We start from the raw sequence: 19,016 nt of genomic DNA, 5'->3' as shown, positions 1-19,016 counted from the left end.
GCTTCTTCACTAAAATTAGTTCAACATCACTAAATATAAGCCAAAATGCTCTTCCCCCGACCCTGTGAGGTGGCTAATTTAAAACCTACTTATTGAAGGAGTATTTTAACATTTTACCAACTGAAAGTGTTTTAGCCTCCTTCACTCCAGAGCAAGTGTCTCAGCTGGAATTGGCTGCACAGATGATTTGTAGAGGGGGAGGAAGGAGAAGGTGATGATCACCTCAGTGCTTTCTACTTGACAAAGGATCCCCTAATGCTCTCAGTTCAGAGATGCAGGGGGTTATAGGCCTCCCCTTTGGATTATGCCATTGAACAAATTAAAAATTTTATCTTTTCCATTTTTAAAGAACTCTTTTCATAGCAGCAGAGAGAACATTTAAGAGATGGAGCCATTTGTCTTCTGAAGCAAGTAAAGGTCTCCTCGTAGTTCCAAAGCACAGGAAGACCCTCCATAGGCAACTGAGGTTCTTCACAAAGTGCATTTACAGTGCAATGGCAGTGGTGCATTCTACTTCCTTGTGGAGTTACCCAATGCCAACGTGGAAATGCTAAAGTGGTTCCAGTCTGGCTCACCAGTTTAAAAAATCTTGCAAGCTGGGAAAAACCATTTCAGACACCATTAGCAATATTATACTATCCCAAATAACACTTTCCTTATCTTGTTTCAGTACACAGATTGGTTTCCACCAGTAATTAAAGATCTAGTGATAAATTTTCCTACTAAAAACATACTTGTTTCCCATAGCAGGCAGCAACAAAGCTGACCATTCCTGGTATCATCTTGAGGTAATCATATCACATGCAATCCAGCTGTTATGCTATGAAATTGGCATATATCAGTACTACACAATGTTTATGAATTAGGATTGCAAATTTTAGAAAGGTCACCACCTGCATTCTTCCTGTTCTTTTAAATATTGTACTGGTACATTCTGACTTAAGCTTACATGTATGGGAATTCCATGAGCAGTGACTGGAAAACAAAATTCCATGTAGTGCTTTCTTCTGGATTCTATAAAATAGATTCTTATCATTTATCTATTTATTTGTCACCTATCCATAGTCAACCTATGACTGAGAGCAACAAGAAACCCCACCATGTGAATAAGCTGATCATTTAACCTATAGCTCCAAAACTGTAAACAGATCCAGCTCCCACTAGTCCAAATTCTCCAATCAGCTTCGTATTGTTATTAGTTGCTGTGGGCATTTGCAATTTCTGATTGATTTGTGCCAATGAGAAAACTGCACAAATCAAATGTAATGGAACTGGAAAACCAATCCACAAATGTGTGTATTTTCCAAAGCTGCACAGTTCTTCACATAGGCTGATGCATAAAATTTTGCGATTTTAAAATTATGCAACTGAAAACTACTTGTTTGATTTAAAAAACCCATATTTTTCATGTGATTGTATACATGATAACTTGCAAATACTGTTTAGAAAATGCTCACCTGCTTGTATCTGTATGCAGGGCTGCAAATGGAACTTGTTCAACTGTCTTGTGAGCTCAAATAAAATTCTCATACTTCTCTAAAACAAAAACAAACAAACAACAAAAACAGCTACAAAACTTTTTAGATGCATGGCAAGATGAACTTGACCACAAAACAGGAATACCATACAGTCATCTATCACTAGCTGAGAGTCTACAAACTCCCCTTGCAGTGGGAAAACTGCCGTGTCAATAAGCTCTCACTTATTCTTTACCCCCTTTTTATTTCTTTTGTCATACAGCTTTACTATGGGATTTTTTTTTACATCTCCTTGCATGGTGCCTATAAATCCACTGTAGCTCCATAAGTTGAAACATGTAGCAAGGGAAAAATATTTTTCTACTCATTGCTTTGAATATAACAAGCCTTCAGGCAAGTATGCTGTGTTTAAAAGGATCTTTCTCAACAGAGGTCCCTCCATGGAGGAGGGAAGCATGTTGCCATTTCATTGAATTATGCATTATTTTAATACTCATATTTCTCATGCATAGGCTGGCTCCTGAGTGCAGATTTCAAGCTGCTTTTTGAGCTAAGTATATATTACTACACAGTACATTAGATGTTTTGATGTGATGAACAGTTTCCTCAGATGCAAGTACTAAGAAGCATTCACCCTTTGACTACCCCTCGGGCTATATAAAGTCCACATTCTTACAAATTCAATTTATCAGTGTATTGATAGCCTCTCCTGCTCTCAGAGCATTGGCTGTTCAGCACATTGGCTTGATCTGAGGAACTGGGAACCCAAGGGCAGCAACTGCAGGTGCTCTTCCTCACCTTCTTGCAGCATGCTGTGCTATAGCAGTTCCGCAGCAATTTTCACGTATCACATTGATCAAGAAATTGCACATGCTTATCTGGAAGACCTTTTAGACGTGGGAAAACCTGTTTGGGTTCTGTTTCACTTTTTTCAAGTGATAGTGTAAAACAGCCCTTATATTCCACATGTGGGAGGACACCTTTGTTTTCAAATTATGGATGCATTCCTAGTGGAAGTTAAACCATAATCTAGTGCTATACAAACAAGTTTTGCCCTCTCACATTCCCCATTTCCCAGGAATGGACTAAACATTTGGTAAATTTTGCATTTTTTCCACGTTTACATTCAGTTTGTCACATCTCTATTTTAATGTGTGTGGCTGTTTACAGTTTACACAGAGATTATCATCTGGATTTCTCCTAATATGTGCATGCTTTTATGTACTTATGTGCTTGTAGTGGGGGAAGCAATTCCCCCTAATAAGATCCATTCTGTATATTATTTTCCATGCTATGGATATTTTCACCTAGTATAGATTATAGCTATTTTCACCTAGCATACACATTTTGTGAATGTAGGACTGTATCACAACATTTAAAAACATAATGGATTTTGAAATACGTCTGTATTTTGCTTCATGCATTGCTTTGGTAGTGTAAAATGCACATACTTGCAAAGTGAAAAAATGTATGCCCCATTCCATTCTTCTGGAGTGCATCATATTAGGGGAAATACAAAGAGATTGAAAGAGTCCACTTACACTTTTAAGCTAACTGGAGTTCCTTGTTATGTTTGAAGTTTTGTTAGTTCAGGCTGTGGTAGCAACCCAGCGCCCATTAGCACCAATCTCCACACCCCCAGATACCTTTCTTGGTGATTGCCAAGTTGCTCTACCCCTTCCACTTAAAAAAAAAAAAAAATGGTCTTGCAAGCAGCTTACAACATAGCTATATGTTGGTGCTGGAAACTGAGTTCCAATGTGACGGGTGTTGGTCTTACATTTCACTTCTACTTTGTGTTCTGTTTTCTGGGCAGGTTATATGTTTTTTTTCATATCTCTCATGGCATTCATTGTGGTGGTCCCTAGGAGATTTTTCCAAATTGTCAACTTGCCCCATGGCCCATATAGTTTGTCAATTTCCTGTTTAGACCATAGTTTGTTAACAAGTTGGAATCATAAACTATGGGTAGATCCTAGCACATGTGACTCAATCACAGTAAAAGCTGGCTAAAATTCTTCCAAGATGAGGGAATAGGGAACCAGACCTGGTAAGTTTCATGCAAAACTGAAATCCAGTTTCCCAACTGTCTGCCGAGTCAGAAGGCTTGATTTGTCTTTTCTGTTCACGGTACAAAAAGATAGTTCAGCATTAGATGTGAAAGACTTCTGATGTAGGAATGTGAACTTAAGTCAACATTATTTGGCTTATGGTATTTGAATTTAAGCACAATTTTGACTATCCCTCTATGCATAGGCATATTTTGCTGAACTGAAGCAGAAGAATAAAGGTTAAGGTATATATAAAATACATTTGCACAGTTGTTACAATGTTGGCTCAGATATAGAAAATCAAAAGCTTACCAAAGAGACTTGCCTGATTCTAGAATTCTCTTAACACAATCTGCTTCATACTCTACAAAGCTCAGTCCTTTACTTGCCGCTGAAGTCCTATTGAGTTAAGTGAGATTTGTCCCTAGGTAAAAATGTAAATGGTTAGAGTTTAAGCCTACAATGATATATCCACTTACCTGGGAGTAAGCCCCATTTATCTTAATGGGACTTCTGAGAAAATGTGTAAAGAATTTTCTATAAAATGTCATTATACTGACTTCAGGTAGTTTGGATAAAGACACAAAGGCCACCTGAATTTGCAAATCAGTTTTCTCTGTAGATTTCTTCCTATCACCCAGAAAACTCTTTGGGGGGAAAAACTAAATATTTTTTCTTTGTTTTATCTGTAGATTTGAATTAGACTGGAACACTTTCTTCTTAAGGAAGAGTCAAAAAGGAGTGAAATAAATTAACATTTTTATTAGATATTATCAGATGTTCCCCTTATAAAGAAACTAAATTGGAAAAGGTATATCAATCACTTTTTAATTAAGGAGAGGATTGGTTCCTATATTTAAGGGGGGGAAATTCCATTATCTGACCACTGGAACCTTAATGGAATCTTACATTTGAGACTATGGAAAAAAGAAAATATTAAATTTAATGATTCAGATTTTTTTTAAAACTACCTTCCTTAAAGAGAAAATTCTTCATTGTACATTCTGTTTCCAACTATAAAACTACTTCTGGGTCATCTACAGTCAGATTAATCAATCAGGTAACTAAGAAATAAGTGAGAAGGGCATTTTTGCTGGAAATGAAAGTAGAGTTTCAGCAAAGATTAAGGAGATCTACACTAGGCATTTTAATTGTACTGTCTGGCTCACTGATGTGTCACATGATGCTTACGTCAAACCATCTTCTTCATGCTATTCCTACCATTACATTCCAGTTATATCGCAAACATTTTTGTATGCTGCATTTTTCTGAGATACCTACTCTAGTATGTGCTCAAGCTGTGGCAGTCTTTTCAAGGAAGGAGCAATGGCTGCAGTGGCTGGTGGGGAGCCCCAAGCAGAAGAGTCTGATCAAGCTTTGGCAAAGCTGCAGAGACTCCGAGGAAATAACCCTGGTTATCTTCCTTGCTGATCCCCCTGCTTCTCCCTCCCTCCCTCTGTGTGTGTGTGTGTGACTTGCCCAGTATATTGGGCAGTAAATGCACTGCTGCTCCCCATCCCCTCCCTTCCCCTGTAAGCAACAACTATCTCAAAAATCTGTTCTATTCCTGGATACCAAGAAGGAAGTCATATTTTCAATGGCACTTACTTAGAAGGGAATCATATTGTCTTCCATAGCACTTGTATGGATATCTATTAAAAGTAAATCACATTATCATCAGCAGTTCATCAATTCATCACCAAAAATAGATCACATTGTCTTCAGTGGTGGTTACTGCTGGGAAGGTCAGCAGAGGAAAGGGTCTGTGCTTGATTCTGAGAATTGCTTTTGGCTTGAGGGGTTCTAGATCTCACTGGCTTCTTTCCATGAGAAGTGGAAGAACAGCATCAAGTGGCACTGAGTCTCACCCTCTTCTCCCCCATCCCATTCTTTTGGTGAGGATGCTGGAGGAACTGCCCCTCACACCCCGCTTTCAAAGTATCCACTTGTCCTCTCCTTTGCTTTGGACATAGCTTAATGGATGGAAGAAAAAAGGATGACTTATCTGTACACATCCCTTTCTAGCTCCCCCTTCTTTTCCTGAAAATATGAGTGTTATGCAAAGAATTGTGTATATATGCTCCAGTGAGATATGTATGTTTAATAGCGAATGCATGTGTTCTGTGATCACTGCAACTCATTCATGAAAGCCAAAGTTCAAAGCTTGTAGGTTCTTCTAGTCCTGGCCATCCTGCTGTTTGTAGAGGAACTGCTAATGGGGATCTTTTATCAGCTTAGGATGATTCACCACCTACAGCATTAGATGAAGCAGAGCCTGGATGGTTACATCCAGGCTCGATTATTATTGTAGTGAACTTGCCTTTTTAGTTTGCCATAGTAGGGAGTGGCTGAATCAGTTCTTGGACACCATGCCTTACATTTCCTGTTCAGCCTTACCTAATGGAACTACCTTGACACACAGCACAAGAGTATGAATTCTTGTGAGGTATTGTGCGACAATCGTGGTGCACATATCAATGTATCAGTTACATTGCCTGCCATTTTGTTTTCAGGCTCAGTTTAAAGTGTTGAAGGTGGTCGCCTACATCCATACAAACCAGAGAGTCTTAAGATTGGCTTTAGAGGATCTGCTTGTAGGTCTGTCATAAACATTTATTAGGTTTCTGGGTCCTGGACACATGAACTTTTCAGTGGTAGCCTAAAATGTTCTCCCTAGAGATTTATCTATGGACATTCAATATCCTTTTAATCAATGTCTATGCATTCTATATTGCTGAAGTTGTAATGCATATAGATAGATGCACAGAATGTATGGATATTTGCATAACACCAAGTTATTTCTGAGCTGTTGAAAGAAGATTCAGTGGGAAGCAGAAGGAATAGTAGTAGTGTCCATCTCCATGCTGTTCCCCAGTTTCTTTTGAAGTTAATCAATCTTTCCTTACTACTAAGAGGGAGAGAAGGAAACTGGTGGTAGGAAGAGCTTGAGGATGGAGATAAGTTCTGCTTCTGGACCTCATTCTTATGTACAGTTCCTGAGAATGTCCAGAAGAATAATTTTCTGCTGAGAGGCACGGGGTCTGTGTTTCCTTTGCCTACCGAAATGAATTTGCCTCAGTGATGATCAGAGTATAGAAGCTGACATTGCATCAACTATGTGTCAGATAATATGGAAAGATGCCTCATTCAGGGCAGACTTTTTGTCTGTCTGACTCTTTACTGTCTGAGTGGCAGCAGCTCTCTGAATTGCCTTGAAGTGATCTTTCTGGTACCTGATTTTCTGAATGGAGATATCAAGGCCTGAACAAGGGCTCTTCTGAATGCCAAACTTGTGATCCATTTCACACAAGAATCTGTCCAAAGTTTTCAACATATACCAAAAAGACAATTCAGAGGGCTTACTACCCTCTTCATACCCCCACATATTTAAACCATAAAGTTCACTTACACAGATCTAGTGATGGCCACAAATTAAAAATGGGACTGGCCAAATTCATGGATAATATAACTTCTGTATTGGATAAAGTGGTGATTCATGTTGTGAGTCATCCAGAAATGCATAGTGATTGGAGGGGCTAGAAATATCCCAAATACAGAGAGAGAGAGAGAGAGAGAGAGAGAGAGAGAGAGAGAGAGAGAGAGAAGGCTATCAATGGCTAATAGTTTGTATATGTTACCTCCAGTAACAGAGGAAGTATGCTTATGTACACCAATAAATGGAAGAAATGGATGGGAAGGTGCTGCTGCATTCAAATCCTGCTTGTGGGTTTCCTATGGGTATGTGCAAATGTAATGCTGAATTAGCTGGACCCTTGGCCTGAACCAACACGGTGGTTCTCATGTTCTTACCCATTGGTAATGTAAATAATCTCCACCACAATGTCATAACATAACTGCAAAAATTATCTGGTCTTCTCTGTTCCTATAAAAGATTAAATTATATTGACATGCACATGGTGGCATGTCGTGAGCGGAGCCGGCTGGTGCCGGAGGTCAGACTAGATGGCCCGGGAGACCCCTTCTGACTCGCTCTTTTTCTATGTTTCTATGAATTTATACCTCAGTTTCAATGTTGACTGCTGCTTTATGTTAAGTCAATCAAAAGGCATTATCTGTTTTTCCAAAGTACTGCACGGTTGAATGATTTTTAACAGACTTGTTTTCTCTTGATATTTCAGACATTTGGAATTGCAAGTAATGATTGCCACCCTCCTTTATAAGCAAGTAGATTCTAAGGAGGCCTGAGCAATTGATATCTGATTTATTTTGACATGTGGACTTTCAGAGTATGGTTACTTTGTGTACCAAAGCAAAAACATCAAATGTAGATACCACAGAATGGAATAAGCCATATCTTGTGAGACAGAAGGATGCTTTCAAGTATTCCGTCATACAATACTTGTCATAGGTGTCATTCTCTCCCTCTCTCTCTCTCTCTCTCTCTCTCTCTCTCTCTCTCTCTCTCTCTCTCAGAAGTTTCTGTAAAGAGAAACAAGATATTTGCTTAAGAGCTCATCATTGCCTGCTGCTTATTCATCACTTGAAGTCATTATCCTCTGACACTCCACAAGTATTCCTAAAGCAGACTGCTGTGATATGTCAAATAGAAGATATTAGGTCAGAAATAAGCATCAGATGTACACTAAAATTTTGTTTTGATGAGCTGTCCCTAGTAATAAGATGAAGAAGAGATGAAGTGAAATCTTGGCATATGTGACACATTTCAGAGCCAAGCAATTTTTTTAAAAAAGTAATGTTTAAAGGGTTTTCAAGCCTACTTTGAACTGTTATAATATTTGGCACACAATTAATTTAGTAGTAGTGCTAGATTTACTTCATATCTACTGAGAAATGGCACTGGGTACCCCATTTTTTACATAGTAGCTTGTCCTTTGCCCTAGCCTTGTTAGGTGCACAGAAAGCTGCTTTCTATAAGATCAGAGCATTGGTCCAGCTAGTTCAGCACTGTCAAGAGTGCAGTGGCAGCTCATCAGGGTTTCAGGCAAGACACCTTCCTAATCCTCCCTAGAAATAATATCCCTATATTTATGTCAGGACCAGACACAAGTGATACATTGTCTTGGTTTTGTATTTCCTTTGAACAGCAACCAGCAAGAACCGCTATATTGGATAAAGTGGCATTTCAGCTTAAAAAATATCTCTCTTCTGCTCTCCAGGAGTGTCTCGAGCACTACTTTTGCAAATACTACAAATACTACACGTGTGTGTGTGTGTGTGTGCGCGCGCACGTGCGCACGCACTTGTGTCTTCCCCCATGATCTTATGTTTGATTTAAAGTAATACTGGCTTGGATCCAGACTGAGTGAGGCTCCAGGAGATCCACTGAATTGAATGAGATGTAATGAACTTCAGTTCTGTTGGTTTCAGTCAGTGTGCTGCAAACACAGCTGAATCCACCTTGTTGTAGTTAGTAATTGTTTCTCTGCTGCAAATATTGAGAGGCAGAATATCACAGGTGTAAAAATATTTCTGTTACAGGTTGTATGAAGTGAAGTGGCATGAGCCACTATAGCAAATCCATCACACACAACATGATATCAAAGCAGAAGGCTCCTGTGTATCAACTTCTGTCCTTGTTCATCTAACTCAATAATATATGTTCTGACTGGCTGTGGTACTCCAGGCTCTGATGCAAGACATCCTTCCAATAACCTCCAACAACTCTTACCTGATTTGTTTTTTTTTATTTGGCTATTTTGGGTACTGACCTAATGGCTAAACGCACATCAATACATATATGACATCATGTTGTACTTACAATTAGTGCATTGCTCATTCTGCTAGAAAGAGGTGCAGTTTAGGCAACTTTAGGGGGGAAAAAAGATGGGGGATATGGGAATCTCAATGAACTTGGATGAAACTGAATTTCTTACTTGAAGTTGGTACATTTATTTCCAGTAATAGTGCAAATGTTGTCATTTCTTATGGTACAAGCGAGATAATTTCCTTTGTTTTTGAGTCATGCAGAAGCATAACTGTTTCAAAATGACTTATTTGTATGTATATGTTTTTATACACACACACACACACACACATTTATCTTCCTTTTTTAAATTCTAGGATGAAGTTTGTCCAAAAGTGGAAGGGGATGAAGTCCAGCGATGTGTCTGGGCATCTGCTGCAAATGTAAAAGACAAGTTCATATATGTAACTCAGCCCATGTTGGACAGAGTGCTGATTGTGGATGTACAATCACAGAAGGTTGTACAGGTAAGTGCTCTTAATGAAGGGACCTTTCCCTCTCTTTCACTTATTTGTGAATAGAAAATGATATGCTAAAAGACAGCAATTCAGTCTTTCTCTGAATATATCACAAGTGAAGAAGAATACCTTTGTTTAAAGCATGAGCTGATTTAAAACTGGGTCCAAAATGGCATGGTACTTCTAGCTTTTAGGACTATTGGCAAAGCCAGCAAGAAATTTCAACCTCGTATTTATATACTGAAGAACACAGGAGTTCTGATCGGGTATTTGAGTGGCTTGCATGAAGGCTAACACTGAAACAAGATGTGCCTGTGCATGCAGACCCCATTCCCAGTAGCTCCATCATCTTAGTCCCCATTGTTTCCATATTTAGAAAGGTATGAAGAGGATTCCACTCATACTCTCATGAAAGGGAATAGAAGTCTCCATGTCATTGGAAAAGATAGTGCAAGTATGTAATTTTAGACCCTGGTTGCAGTTATTTTTTGGCAGTCTCCTGTAGTTGGCCATGTGTGTTACTGCAGTTGTTAAGCACACAGTTAACTTCTATCTTTCCATTCCTACAAATGTCATCCCATGCCCTGGCTTCACCACTGATTGGAACTGGGGAAAGGTATGGCCCATTATCAATATGGGCATGTTGAACATTCATAATTGTAGAAGCCCAATTGTCACACTTGGCTTTAAATTCCTGCATTTGCTATGGATAAGGAATATAAGTACCTGTATTCTTTTTCTGTGTATGAGTATGTGTGTTCTGATGTGTATGAGTGAATGAGCATGCTTGTACTTATTCTATGATTCTATATGGGCATATACATACATATCATAGCAAACAAGTTTAGGGCCTTCCATCTATTGACTATGAAGATCTGTTTAAAGTTTCAGAGGCTTTTTATCTATGAAAAAGGTCAACCAATCAAAAACATTCTGACAGAAATGTTCACCATTCTCTGGAGAGCAAAATCATGTCCATGCTATGTTTCAGAACAAAAAGAACGACCTTAGACTTCATTTAGGGAACAAGAAATTTGCACTTTCTAAAATATAAATGTAACTTTTCTGCAAGCAGCTGTTCTTCTGCTTCATGAATAGGCATTATACAGTTGCTAAAAATTCTGCTGTCGTCTTCATAAAAAGAAATGAAATTTGAAACAGATAGAAAGTGTCAGGCACTGCTGCTATTAAAATTTTAATCCTTGCCAATATTCCCAGTGCTCCAAACTTTATAACTTCACAGACACTAACACAGAGAAAATGCTTGTACACTAATATACATAGGATTTTTAATAAGCTTTTATATGACAAGTTGGAATTAAGATAACTTGGATTTATTATTAAGAAATCCTAGAAACTAGTCATCATCATATTCAATAAAACACAGAATAAGGTTCTGTATATTTCTGAGATATAGAAATGAAGTTTTTGAAGGAATAGGAGTCTGTCTAGTTCAGTTGCATTTATTGGAATATAAAGTCTTCTGTAATAACTGACTTTCTCTTATTTATCACATATGTATCCTATGAAATTCAGAGAATTTGCAGCCCACAATACTCACCCCATATCTGAGGCAAGCCCAATATATGATTTGCAGTGATATTTCTGGGGGGGAAAAGTCTTTGCAGTCTGCAGACAGCATTCACAGCCTGTTCTCAAGTGGCAGAGAGGACTGGCCCTGTTATTATGCTTAGTGAGGCAGTTCCTCAAGCAGAAGATGCTAATGACTCTGTTCCCTTCCACACTTGTTCTGTGTCTCCCATTTACCTGTACTAGAGGACAGTTTGGTTCACCTGTCACCCAGGTTTCCCTGTATTCCATAATCTAAAAAGTGGGCCTTGGAAACAATGAAAAGCACTGTCCCATTACTACTTTTGAGATAAAAGCCAAGCATAATCAGTTCATATATGTGGAACAGAGATCATCTTTCACTCTGTTTCAGGCAACAAAGCTTCTTGAATCTACTGATATTCCTGGATACTAGTGCCCCCATTTTCCATATGCACAATTGTTGTTATGTGCTGTCAAGTTGTTCCTGACTTATTGTGATCCTATGTATGAAAGCTCTCCAAAATGCCCTATCCAGGGCAGCCTTGTTCAGCTCTTGTAAATTCAAGGTGATGACTTCCTTTATGGAGTTAATCCATGCACACAACTACCTTGGGTACTTACAATACAAGTGGTACAACCAAATTGGTTCTCAACAGAGAGGCCCAAGGTGTTGAAATCTCACAGTTTTGGTTTATCCAGCATAAAAGTCAAGTTGTATCCAAATATGAAAAATATTGTGAATTTTGGGAAATCCTTACCAAAACCAACTGGAACAAAATTCTCACTGTTTTGCACCAACCAAATTCAATAGATACAGGTATGCCCAGCATGAGGAGGAATGAGTTGTACCTGTTTACTACATAGCTGTTAAAGATGAAGAGCCTTAGAAATGAGATGTGGGCAACCTAATTTACCACTAGCTTGTTTGGATTCAGAGCTATTCAAACTGAGAATTTTAAAAGCATTCAAAGGCTTGGGCATGGAGGAATGAATCCATTCATTTTGATTTTGCCACATTTGTTCACTGACTCTCACACATATCTGCAAGGAAGAGAAAAAAGTCAGCCTGGCATATTAAGTACCTCACATCTTGTCCTCATAACTAAAGTCCTATAGGAAAAATGGAGAACTTACTTTGCCCGAGTGATAAAATGTTTTGTAGAAGTTTCTGGCAAAGGAAAAAAAATGACTAACCATGGAAGAAATATCAATTTGTCTCTGCCATTTTTCAGTTGAGTTTTCAGCACTGAAGTATAACTAATATGAAGTACTTTGGCAGTTTGAGTGAAAGAGTTGGCTCAGCATTTCTTGTAATATTATAGAAACAGCCCTGCTCTCATCATGTAATAATATGCTACGGTGTTCTTTTTGCAAGCCCTAGTACTTTTTTTTTCTTGGATTTAGAAATAAATCTTTAAATATGTATACCCTGTATATGAGGCATTTAGATTCTCATCTAGTCTAGTTTGATGAAAACTATTTATTTTTGCTTTCCACATCGCTAAGATGTTTTAGCGTAGGAAAGTACAAAAAGTCAAATATGTACATTATTCAGGAGGTGGACGTCTTTTGCTCTCTATTTACCAAAGGGAAAAAAATACATACCTGACTTGGAAATCAATTCTAGATGGTGCCATGAGAAGCGCTTTTGTCAAACTGTAATTGCATACATGGAAAAATGCCTTTCAGGGCACAGTCCTATACTTGTTCCATGCCAGCTGAGGGGTGGTGACAGCCTTCCTCAACCTGATGCCCTGCAGATACTGTGGACAACACTTTCTAGCATTCTTGACCATGCTTGTGGGAGCTGGAGCTGACAGGAGTTGAAGACCAAAGCAGCACCAGACTGTGGAACTCTAGGTGAAGGGATCTATTAGAACCTGCACTACATTGGAACATTTTATTCTTGTTATGATTTATCAGTGCCCCTGTAGCTATTTGTGCTAGAGTTCTATGCAATAAAAGCACACATAAAATCCCAACCCATTTTAATTAAAATGAAAGCAGGTGCCACCAAAAATGTACCAGATATGCTTGGAGAAGGCACTACTATTAGAGCTGTGTGACCGTTGAGGATATGGCTTCAGGAAAGTTGCGACAAATAAGACTGAAACAGGATCGTGTTGCAGGTGGAGGTGGGGGAAGTAATTTTTCCCCATTGCTAGATTTGGAACAGCAACTTTTTTGCATGTTTGCTTTGATTTTATCATTATTTATGATTAATAAATTTATTATTCATAATAATGTCTATACTGACCATTATTCTGTAGCATTCGTATTAATATCTGCCCTGCCCATTAGCTGAAGCCCTCTGCTTCTTGCTTTCCTGCATGTTGGGGCATGGTGATATAATGAGCACACTCTGGGTTGGTCTGCATGAGCTGGCCCCCTTTCTGCCCAGTAGGCTATGGGCACCATTGCCAGGGCAGCCTTGATGTGAACTGTGGTGGTGTTTCCAGGGCACCGGGGTGATGACTGCCAATTTACTGGTATTTTTTGTTTTTCCTTGCTGTTTTTCTGATCTAATCACATTCTGGATAGGCCAGGTCGGTGTAATGCCCTGATGTAATGTGGGCTCAGAGCTACTCTGCTCATATCACTTACTCAGCACTACCACCAACTTTTAAGTGGTGCTTTTTTCCATTTGGTTCATTACAGGAGTAAATTACCCAGACTGAAAATAGTGTAAACAAATGCTTGCACATAGCTATCAAATGGCAGCACAACTCTTGCCATGTACATAGGCAATAATCAAGACTGTCTCACACATGTCAGCCAGACACAGAGCTTCTGGTTTTGGAGAAAGTCTGCATTACTGCACAATAACTAATCCAAAATAAATGAAAAGAAAGAAGTGGTAGCCCGTAGGCAAAATGCAGACCACAGTGAGTTCAAATGAAGGGGGGAAAGAGGAACTTTCCATAGGACAGAAAAAAATAGTATGCCATTAATTTTGAGGGAAAACCATTGTGCCGTTTCGGTTTGCATTGCCTCAGTATTTCTTTTGATTCTTTTATTAAATGGCATTTTCAAACTTTTTTTTAGTCTTTGTTGTCTGATCCAATATGCAGTAAAGCACAAGTCAAAACCAACCTTCCTGTGTGCTTATGTGAATAACAACTTGTATTTAAGTACAAATGTTAAAGGCTTCTTTAAAACCTCTGCAGTAGCGCACATCAAGGGAGCCATCCTGTGGGCTGTTGACATTGCCTTGGAGGCCATAGCATGGTTCGATCCCCAGCTCTGAGGTCAGAGACATTGGCCTAACTTTGGAGTGAGAATTAAAGCTCTGGTCCCAGTTCCTCTCACAGCTGGTGTGGACAGAGCCATGCCAGCTGCTCCAAGGTGTGGGGACACAGCCTCAGAAAAGGGAAAAGGGGTACCTTGGGAGGTGACAGGGGAAGAAACTGAAGTTCCATGCCCATCTTCTTCAGTCCCTTTGACATATTGCTGCTGGATGGCTGAAGATGGCCATCTAGGGAAAATGCAAAGCAAGGGATGCAGAGATTGCCCCTGCTGCTCCTCCAGGTCTACCTTGATGAGCACAAACCTCTAGCTTGGGAGGCTCAAGCTTATCTCCACTGGATTGCACCCTAACAGACTGTTGCTGTGAGCTGATCATGCATCTGGAAGGGACCGCTGAGGCCACCCCCCTGCTCAGTGCATGATCTGCAAGGCAGGATGAACTTTCAGCATTCCTAACAGGTGGTCAAACCAGATATACCCAAACTTTGCTTAAATACCTTCAGTGAAGAGAAACACTTCCAAGGCAGTCACATCCACTGTTAGATGTCTCATAACTGTTAGGAAGTTTTTGCTCATGTTTACAGAAATTTGCTCCCTGCCAAATTACCTGTCTTTAATTATGCTTTCTGGAACAACAGAGAACTAACCTTCTCCATCTTCTAGACCTTCAGATTTCTTGCCTTAATCTTTACTTCTCTAGAATAAGCATACCTTGTTCTTTCAGCTAGTTCTTGGAAGGGCTTGACATCTAGGCCTGTGCCCTTCTTAGATGGCTTCCTCTAGATACACTCTAGCTTGTTGTAAAGGAGGAAATTTGATTTGGTACACATTCAACAGCAGACTGACATAATTCACACTTGCCAAACTAATAATACCCGAACCAGAATGCAGTTGTCTTTTTGTTTTTGCACTTCTCAGAGTTTTGCAATGCAATCCTTGTATTAAAAATACATGTGTTAAAATGACAATATTAAGGAAAATTGCATACCACACTGTGTGCATTAGGGGAAATAGCAATCCAAAAGGTATAACTCAGGGAAAATTGCTTGTAAAATTGTGTATTTCAAGGGAAATAGAAAAAAATGCATATTAGTACAAGTGTGGAAAAATATATCTTTTAGTACAAACTGATGCACGAATGGACCCAAATGAACTGATTGAAAATTTGAGAACTGATATGAATTTAAACAGTCAGAATAACCATGCATGCTTTGTCAGTGTGCTTCTTAAACTTTAGCACACAGAATGGGATGCAGGATCCCAGATGCTGCTTCTTGTCATGTATGCTAGAATCAATTTAGTCCCAACACTAAGTGACATGCATATTAAAACTTCTGTGATCACTTCTATGGGAGTAGCTCATATTAAACACAGTGAGCCTCATCTCTGAGTAAACATATATTGGATAGCTAAAAGTGTACGAATTTTTTTTTTCAATTTGTTGTTGATCAGGATTTACCAATTCACACCTTATGAACCAGACATGAACTTGGGCACAATCTGTGGCTGATGTCCATATATTTCCAAGTATGCAGTGTGATTAATGGACAAAAATAAATGCCTTCAACATCATGTATATAGTTGAAGAAAAGATGAATGAAAGAAATGTGTATTTTTGAAAATGACCACAAGGACACTTTGGTCAATGGGAGAGTACAAATGTTCCAAAGTTGTGCACAACTGATTCATATCTTTGGGATAATAGGCATGAAAATCCATACAGCTGTCCATGAAAATAGGAAAGAAAAAGCAGCTACAAAGTTATACCGACTTGAGTTACAATGTACATGTTGTAAACAACTTGTTCAATTGGAATGAGCTTTTTCAAGCGACCCAGAGGGCTTCAGCTGTGGGCACTATAGAGATGATGATGATGATGATGATGATGATGATGATGATGATGATGATCATCATCATCATCATCATCATCATCTTCATGAGTCTTTGAGATGGAACTGAAAAACTCTGGTTAGTTCAAGTTTTGCCAATTCACATATCCCTTGGGATTGCACTGTAAAGCTGAGATTGTGTACAGATCTACCTAGGTATAAGACCACTGCACGCTGTAGGACTTACCTTTGAATAAAGGTGCATAGCATTGTGTACTGTCAGACTTGTGATGTGCACTGTTAATATACCTCAGTATTTCAAACCATACCTTCCTCAGATCTGATACCAGTTCTTTTTGCGGCAAACCACAATTTCTTTACCTGCCACCCTACGAGATAACAAAAATTGAGTTGCAGTCTCGTTAAGAATGAAGCTACTGGCTTGGACAAACAACAAGATAGCATGGCCAAGGAAGTAGCCTGCAGGACTAAGTCCATTGAGGGGACAATTGCCTTTCATAGACATGCCTCACCAAAAAAAAGAAGTCTGGTATTCTATAGGGGCTATGTGCATTGGCAAACAAAAATCTGTTTAATTTGACACCAGATGGTACTTTACATTGTATTGATAAAATAAATATGTCAGCAAAGAAAATGGACATAGCCTAGCAGTGATACTGTTCATGCCCCAGCCTTGGAATATTTCTCAGTGGCAAAGTCAACTGCTTTATTCCTCTACTGGTAATTCCTTTGGAAAGTGGAAGCCTCCCTCTCTTGGGTTCCTGTAGGCTATAGATTCTACTTCCCCTCTGGAGGAGGAGGAAATCTTGTACTTCATAAAGGGCTAATAAGCAAATGTTCATTTACCATTTTGTTTTTGTCCAGAAAAAGTATGGGTGCAATTCGCCTATTCTACCTTTAAGAAACCTTAATTTCTTTATCCTATCCAGAAAGTTCCTAATGGTGACCCTGACATGCTCCTTCCACCCCAAGAAGGGAAGAAGTTTGATTTGTGGATTTTAACAACACTTCCATACATATTTCCATTCAGCCTTATCATCCTTTTAGTTTTGAGCTGTCTATTGACAGCTCTTTGAGCGTCTATTCTGGGCTTTTATTGGGCTTCTATTCAGCCTGGCCTTTTGGTTTAGGGCTGTCAGAGGCAACTGAAGAGAAAAGCAGAGCACATCCCTCTAGGCAAGCCTGGAAGAGTGTGTGGGCAGGCCTCCCACCTGAAAGTCCCAGATCTAAAGAGTTCTGATAGATTCTCTGCACAGGCGCAACACCCATATGTGTGACTGCCTAGACTGAAAGTAGCACAGTTACAGGATAACAAACCTGATATGAGATATTAATTTGTAGCTGTGATAGTTTTCCTGAAAGAAAGGAGTGAAGAGGAATACTTTTCCAAGTCTTTTCCTTTACTATATCTTTCAATGTTCATGTGACAGAAAAATTTCAGCTAATAGGAAGGATTCGGGCTTTTTTTGTCATAGAACACACAGGAATGGCATTCCAGCACCTTTTTTGATGGATTTTTCCAACAGATTTTTCCAAGTGATTTTGAATCACCCTGTTGAGCGTAGCAGGTCGGCAGCAAAAATCATTAAAATAGTGCATGCGGGCTGCTTGTGTGTCCACGCTGATTGTGAGGGCACTACTCGGCTTGGGACGCTGCTAGGCTCGTGACTGGTCGTGTCGCGGGCTGAGTGCTTACTGCCGGCGGCGACCATTATGTTTATGTGTGTGTAGAGTGACTGGCTACGTGCAAGAGGTAAATAAGTTCTTTTTTCTAAAAAAAGTTGGTGAATTGAATATATATATTTTTAAATAAAAGATTAACAAGATGTGAGTTCTGGCACCTTTTTTTTTTTTTTTTACAAAAGAAGTACTGGGAAGGATTATAGAAATATTACCAAAACCCAAGGTCAACATAAATACATTTAGAAAATGCCTTATTTTGTTGATACTTTGAGTATATACTCTTTATTTATTTGCTTACATTATATAAAGTTATAAACCTTTAAATGTACTAAAGTCCTAAAATAAAACTGACAAAAAACTAACCACACTATAAATATAAATAAATAAAAATAAATGTGGCAAGAACAAATTTGGCAGGGCAAAAACACTGAAGGCAGAATCCTGTGCAAGTATGGAAAGGGAAGAAGCCTAGAAGTTCAAGCATTTCTCAGCCAAGAAAGCTTATTGATTTTAAGCACTTTTTCTGTTTAAATTTGCCTATGTTTGTCCCCTGATGATCTTAAAATAGTGGAAGGCAACCTGTAGACATGCTAACATTTTGTAAAACTTGTTCTGGGAACAATCAAAAATTACTGTGGAAAGTAAAAGTTTGGGAGTATACCCTTCTCAGAATTCTGTTACCACAGAATATAAAACTGTATATGGTATTTAAAAAATAATATTCATCATATTGGGAAAATTACTTGTAAAAATGTGTCTATTGTGCAAAATTACATTAAAAGTATGAAGGTTCTTTTAAAAGTTTCCGCACTTTTAAAAACTCTATTTATTAAGAATTTCAAAAACAAATTACATCACTTTTCTACATAGTCACCTTCCTTTGTAATGCATTTTTCCCCAGCATCGTACAAACGTTTTAATGCCATCATCAAAAAATATATAAACTATATTTATAGAATATAAAATATAAAAGT

The 19,016-nt window shown here is 38.7% G+C and overlaps 1 protein-coding gene across 3 annotated transcripts in view; it reads left to right on the top strand.

The window, feature by feature from the left end:
* FSTL5 (follistatin like 5) overlaps positions 1-19,016 on the top strand; it is a 356,934-nt gene that overhangs the window by 310,837 nt on the left and 27,081 nt on the right. For all 3 annotated transcript variants that reach the window (XM_044430808.1, XM_044430807.1, XM_044430806.1), the window contains one exon: positions 9,572-9,721. In XM_044430808.1, coding sequence (XP_044286743.1) covers positions 9,572-9,721 — 150 coding nt within the window. The remainder of the gene's footprint in view (positions 1-9,571; positions 9,722-19,016) is intronic.

This window comes from Varanus komodoensis, unplaced genomic scaffold, assembly GCF_004798865.1.
Source record: "Varanus komodoensis strain SLA01 unplaced genomic scaffold, ASM479886v1 scaffold21, whole genome shotgun sequence".
Classification (NCBI taxonomy): domain Eukaryota; kingdom Metazoa; phylum Chordata; class Lepidosauria; order Squamata; family Varanidae; genus Varanus; species Varanus komodoensis.
Note: the sequence above shows the minus strand (reverse complement) of the source record. Positions and strands in the feature narration are given on the sequence as shown.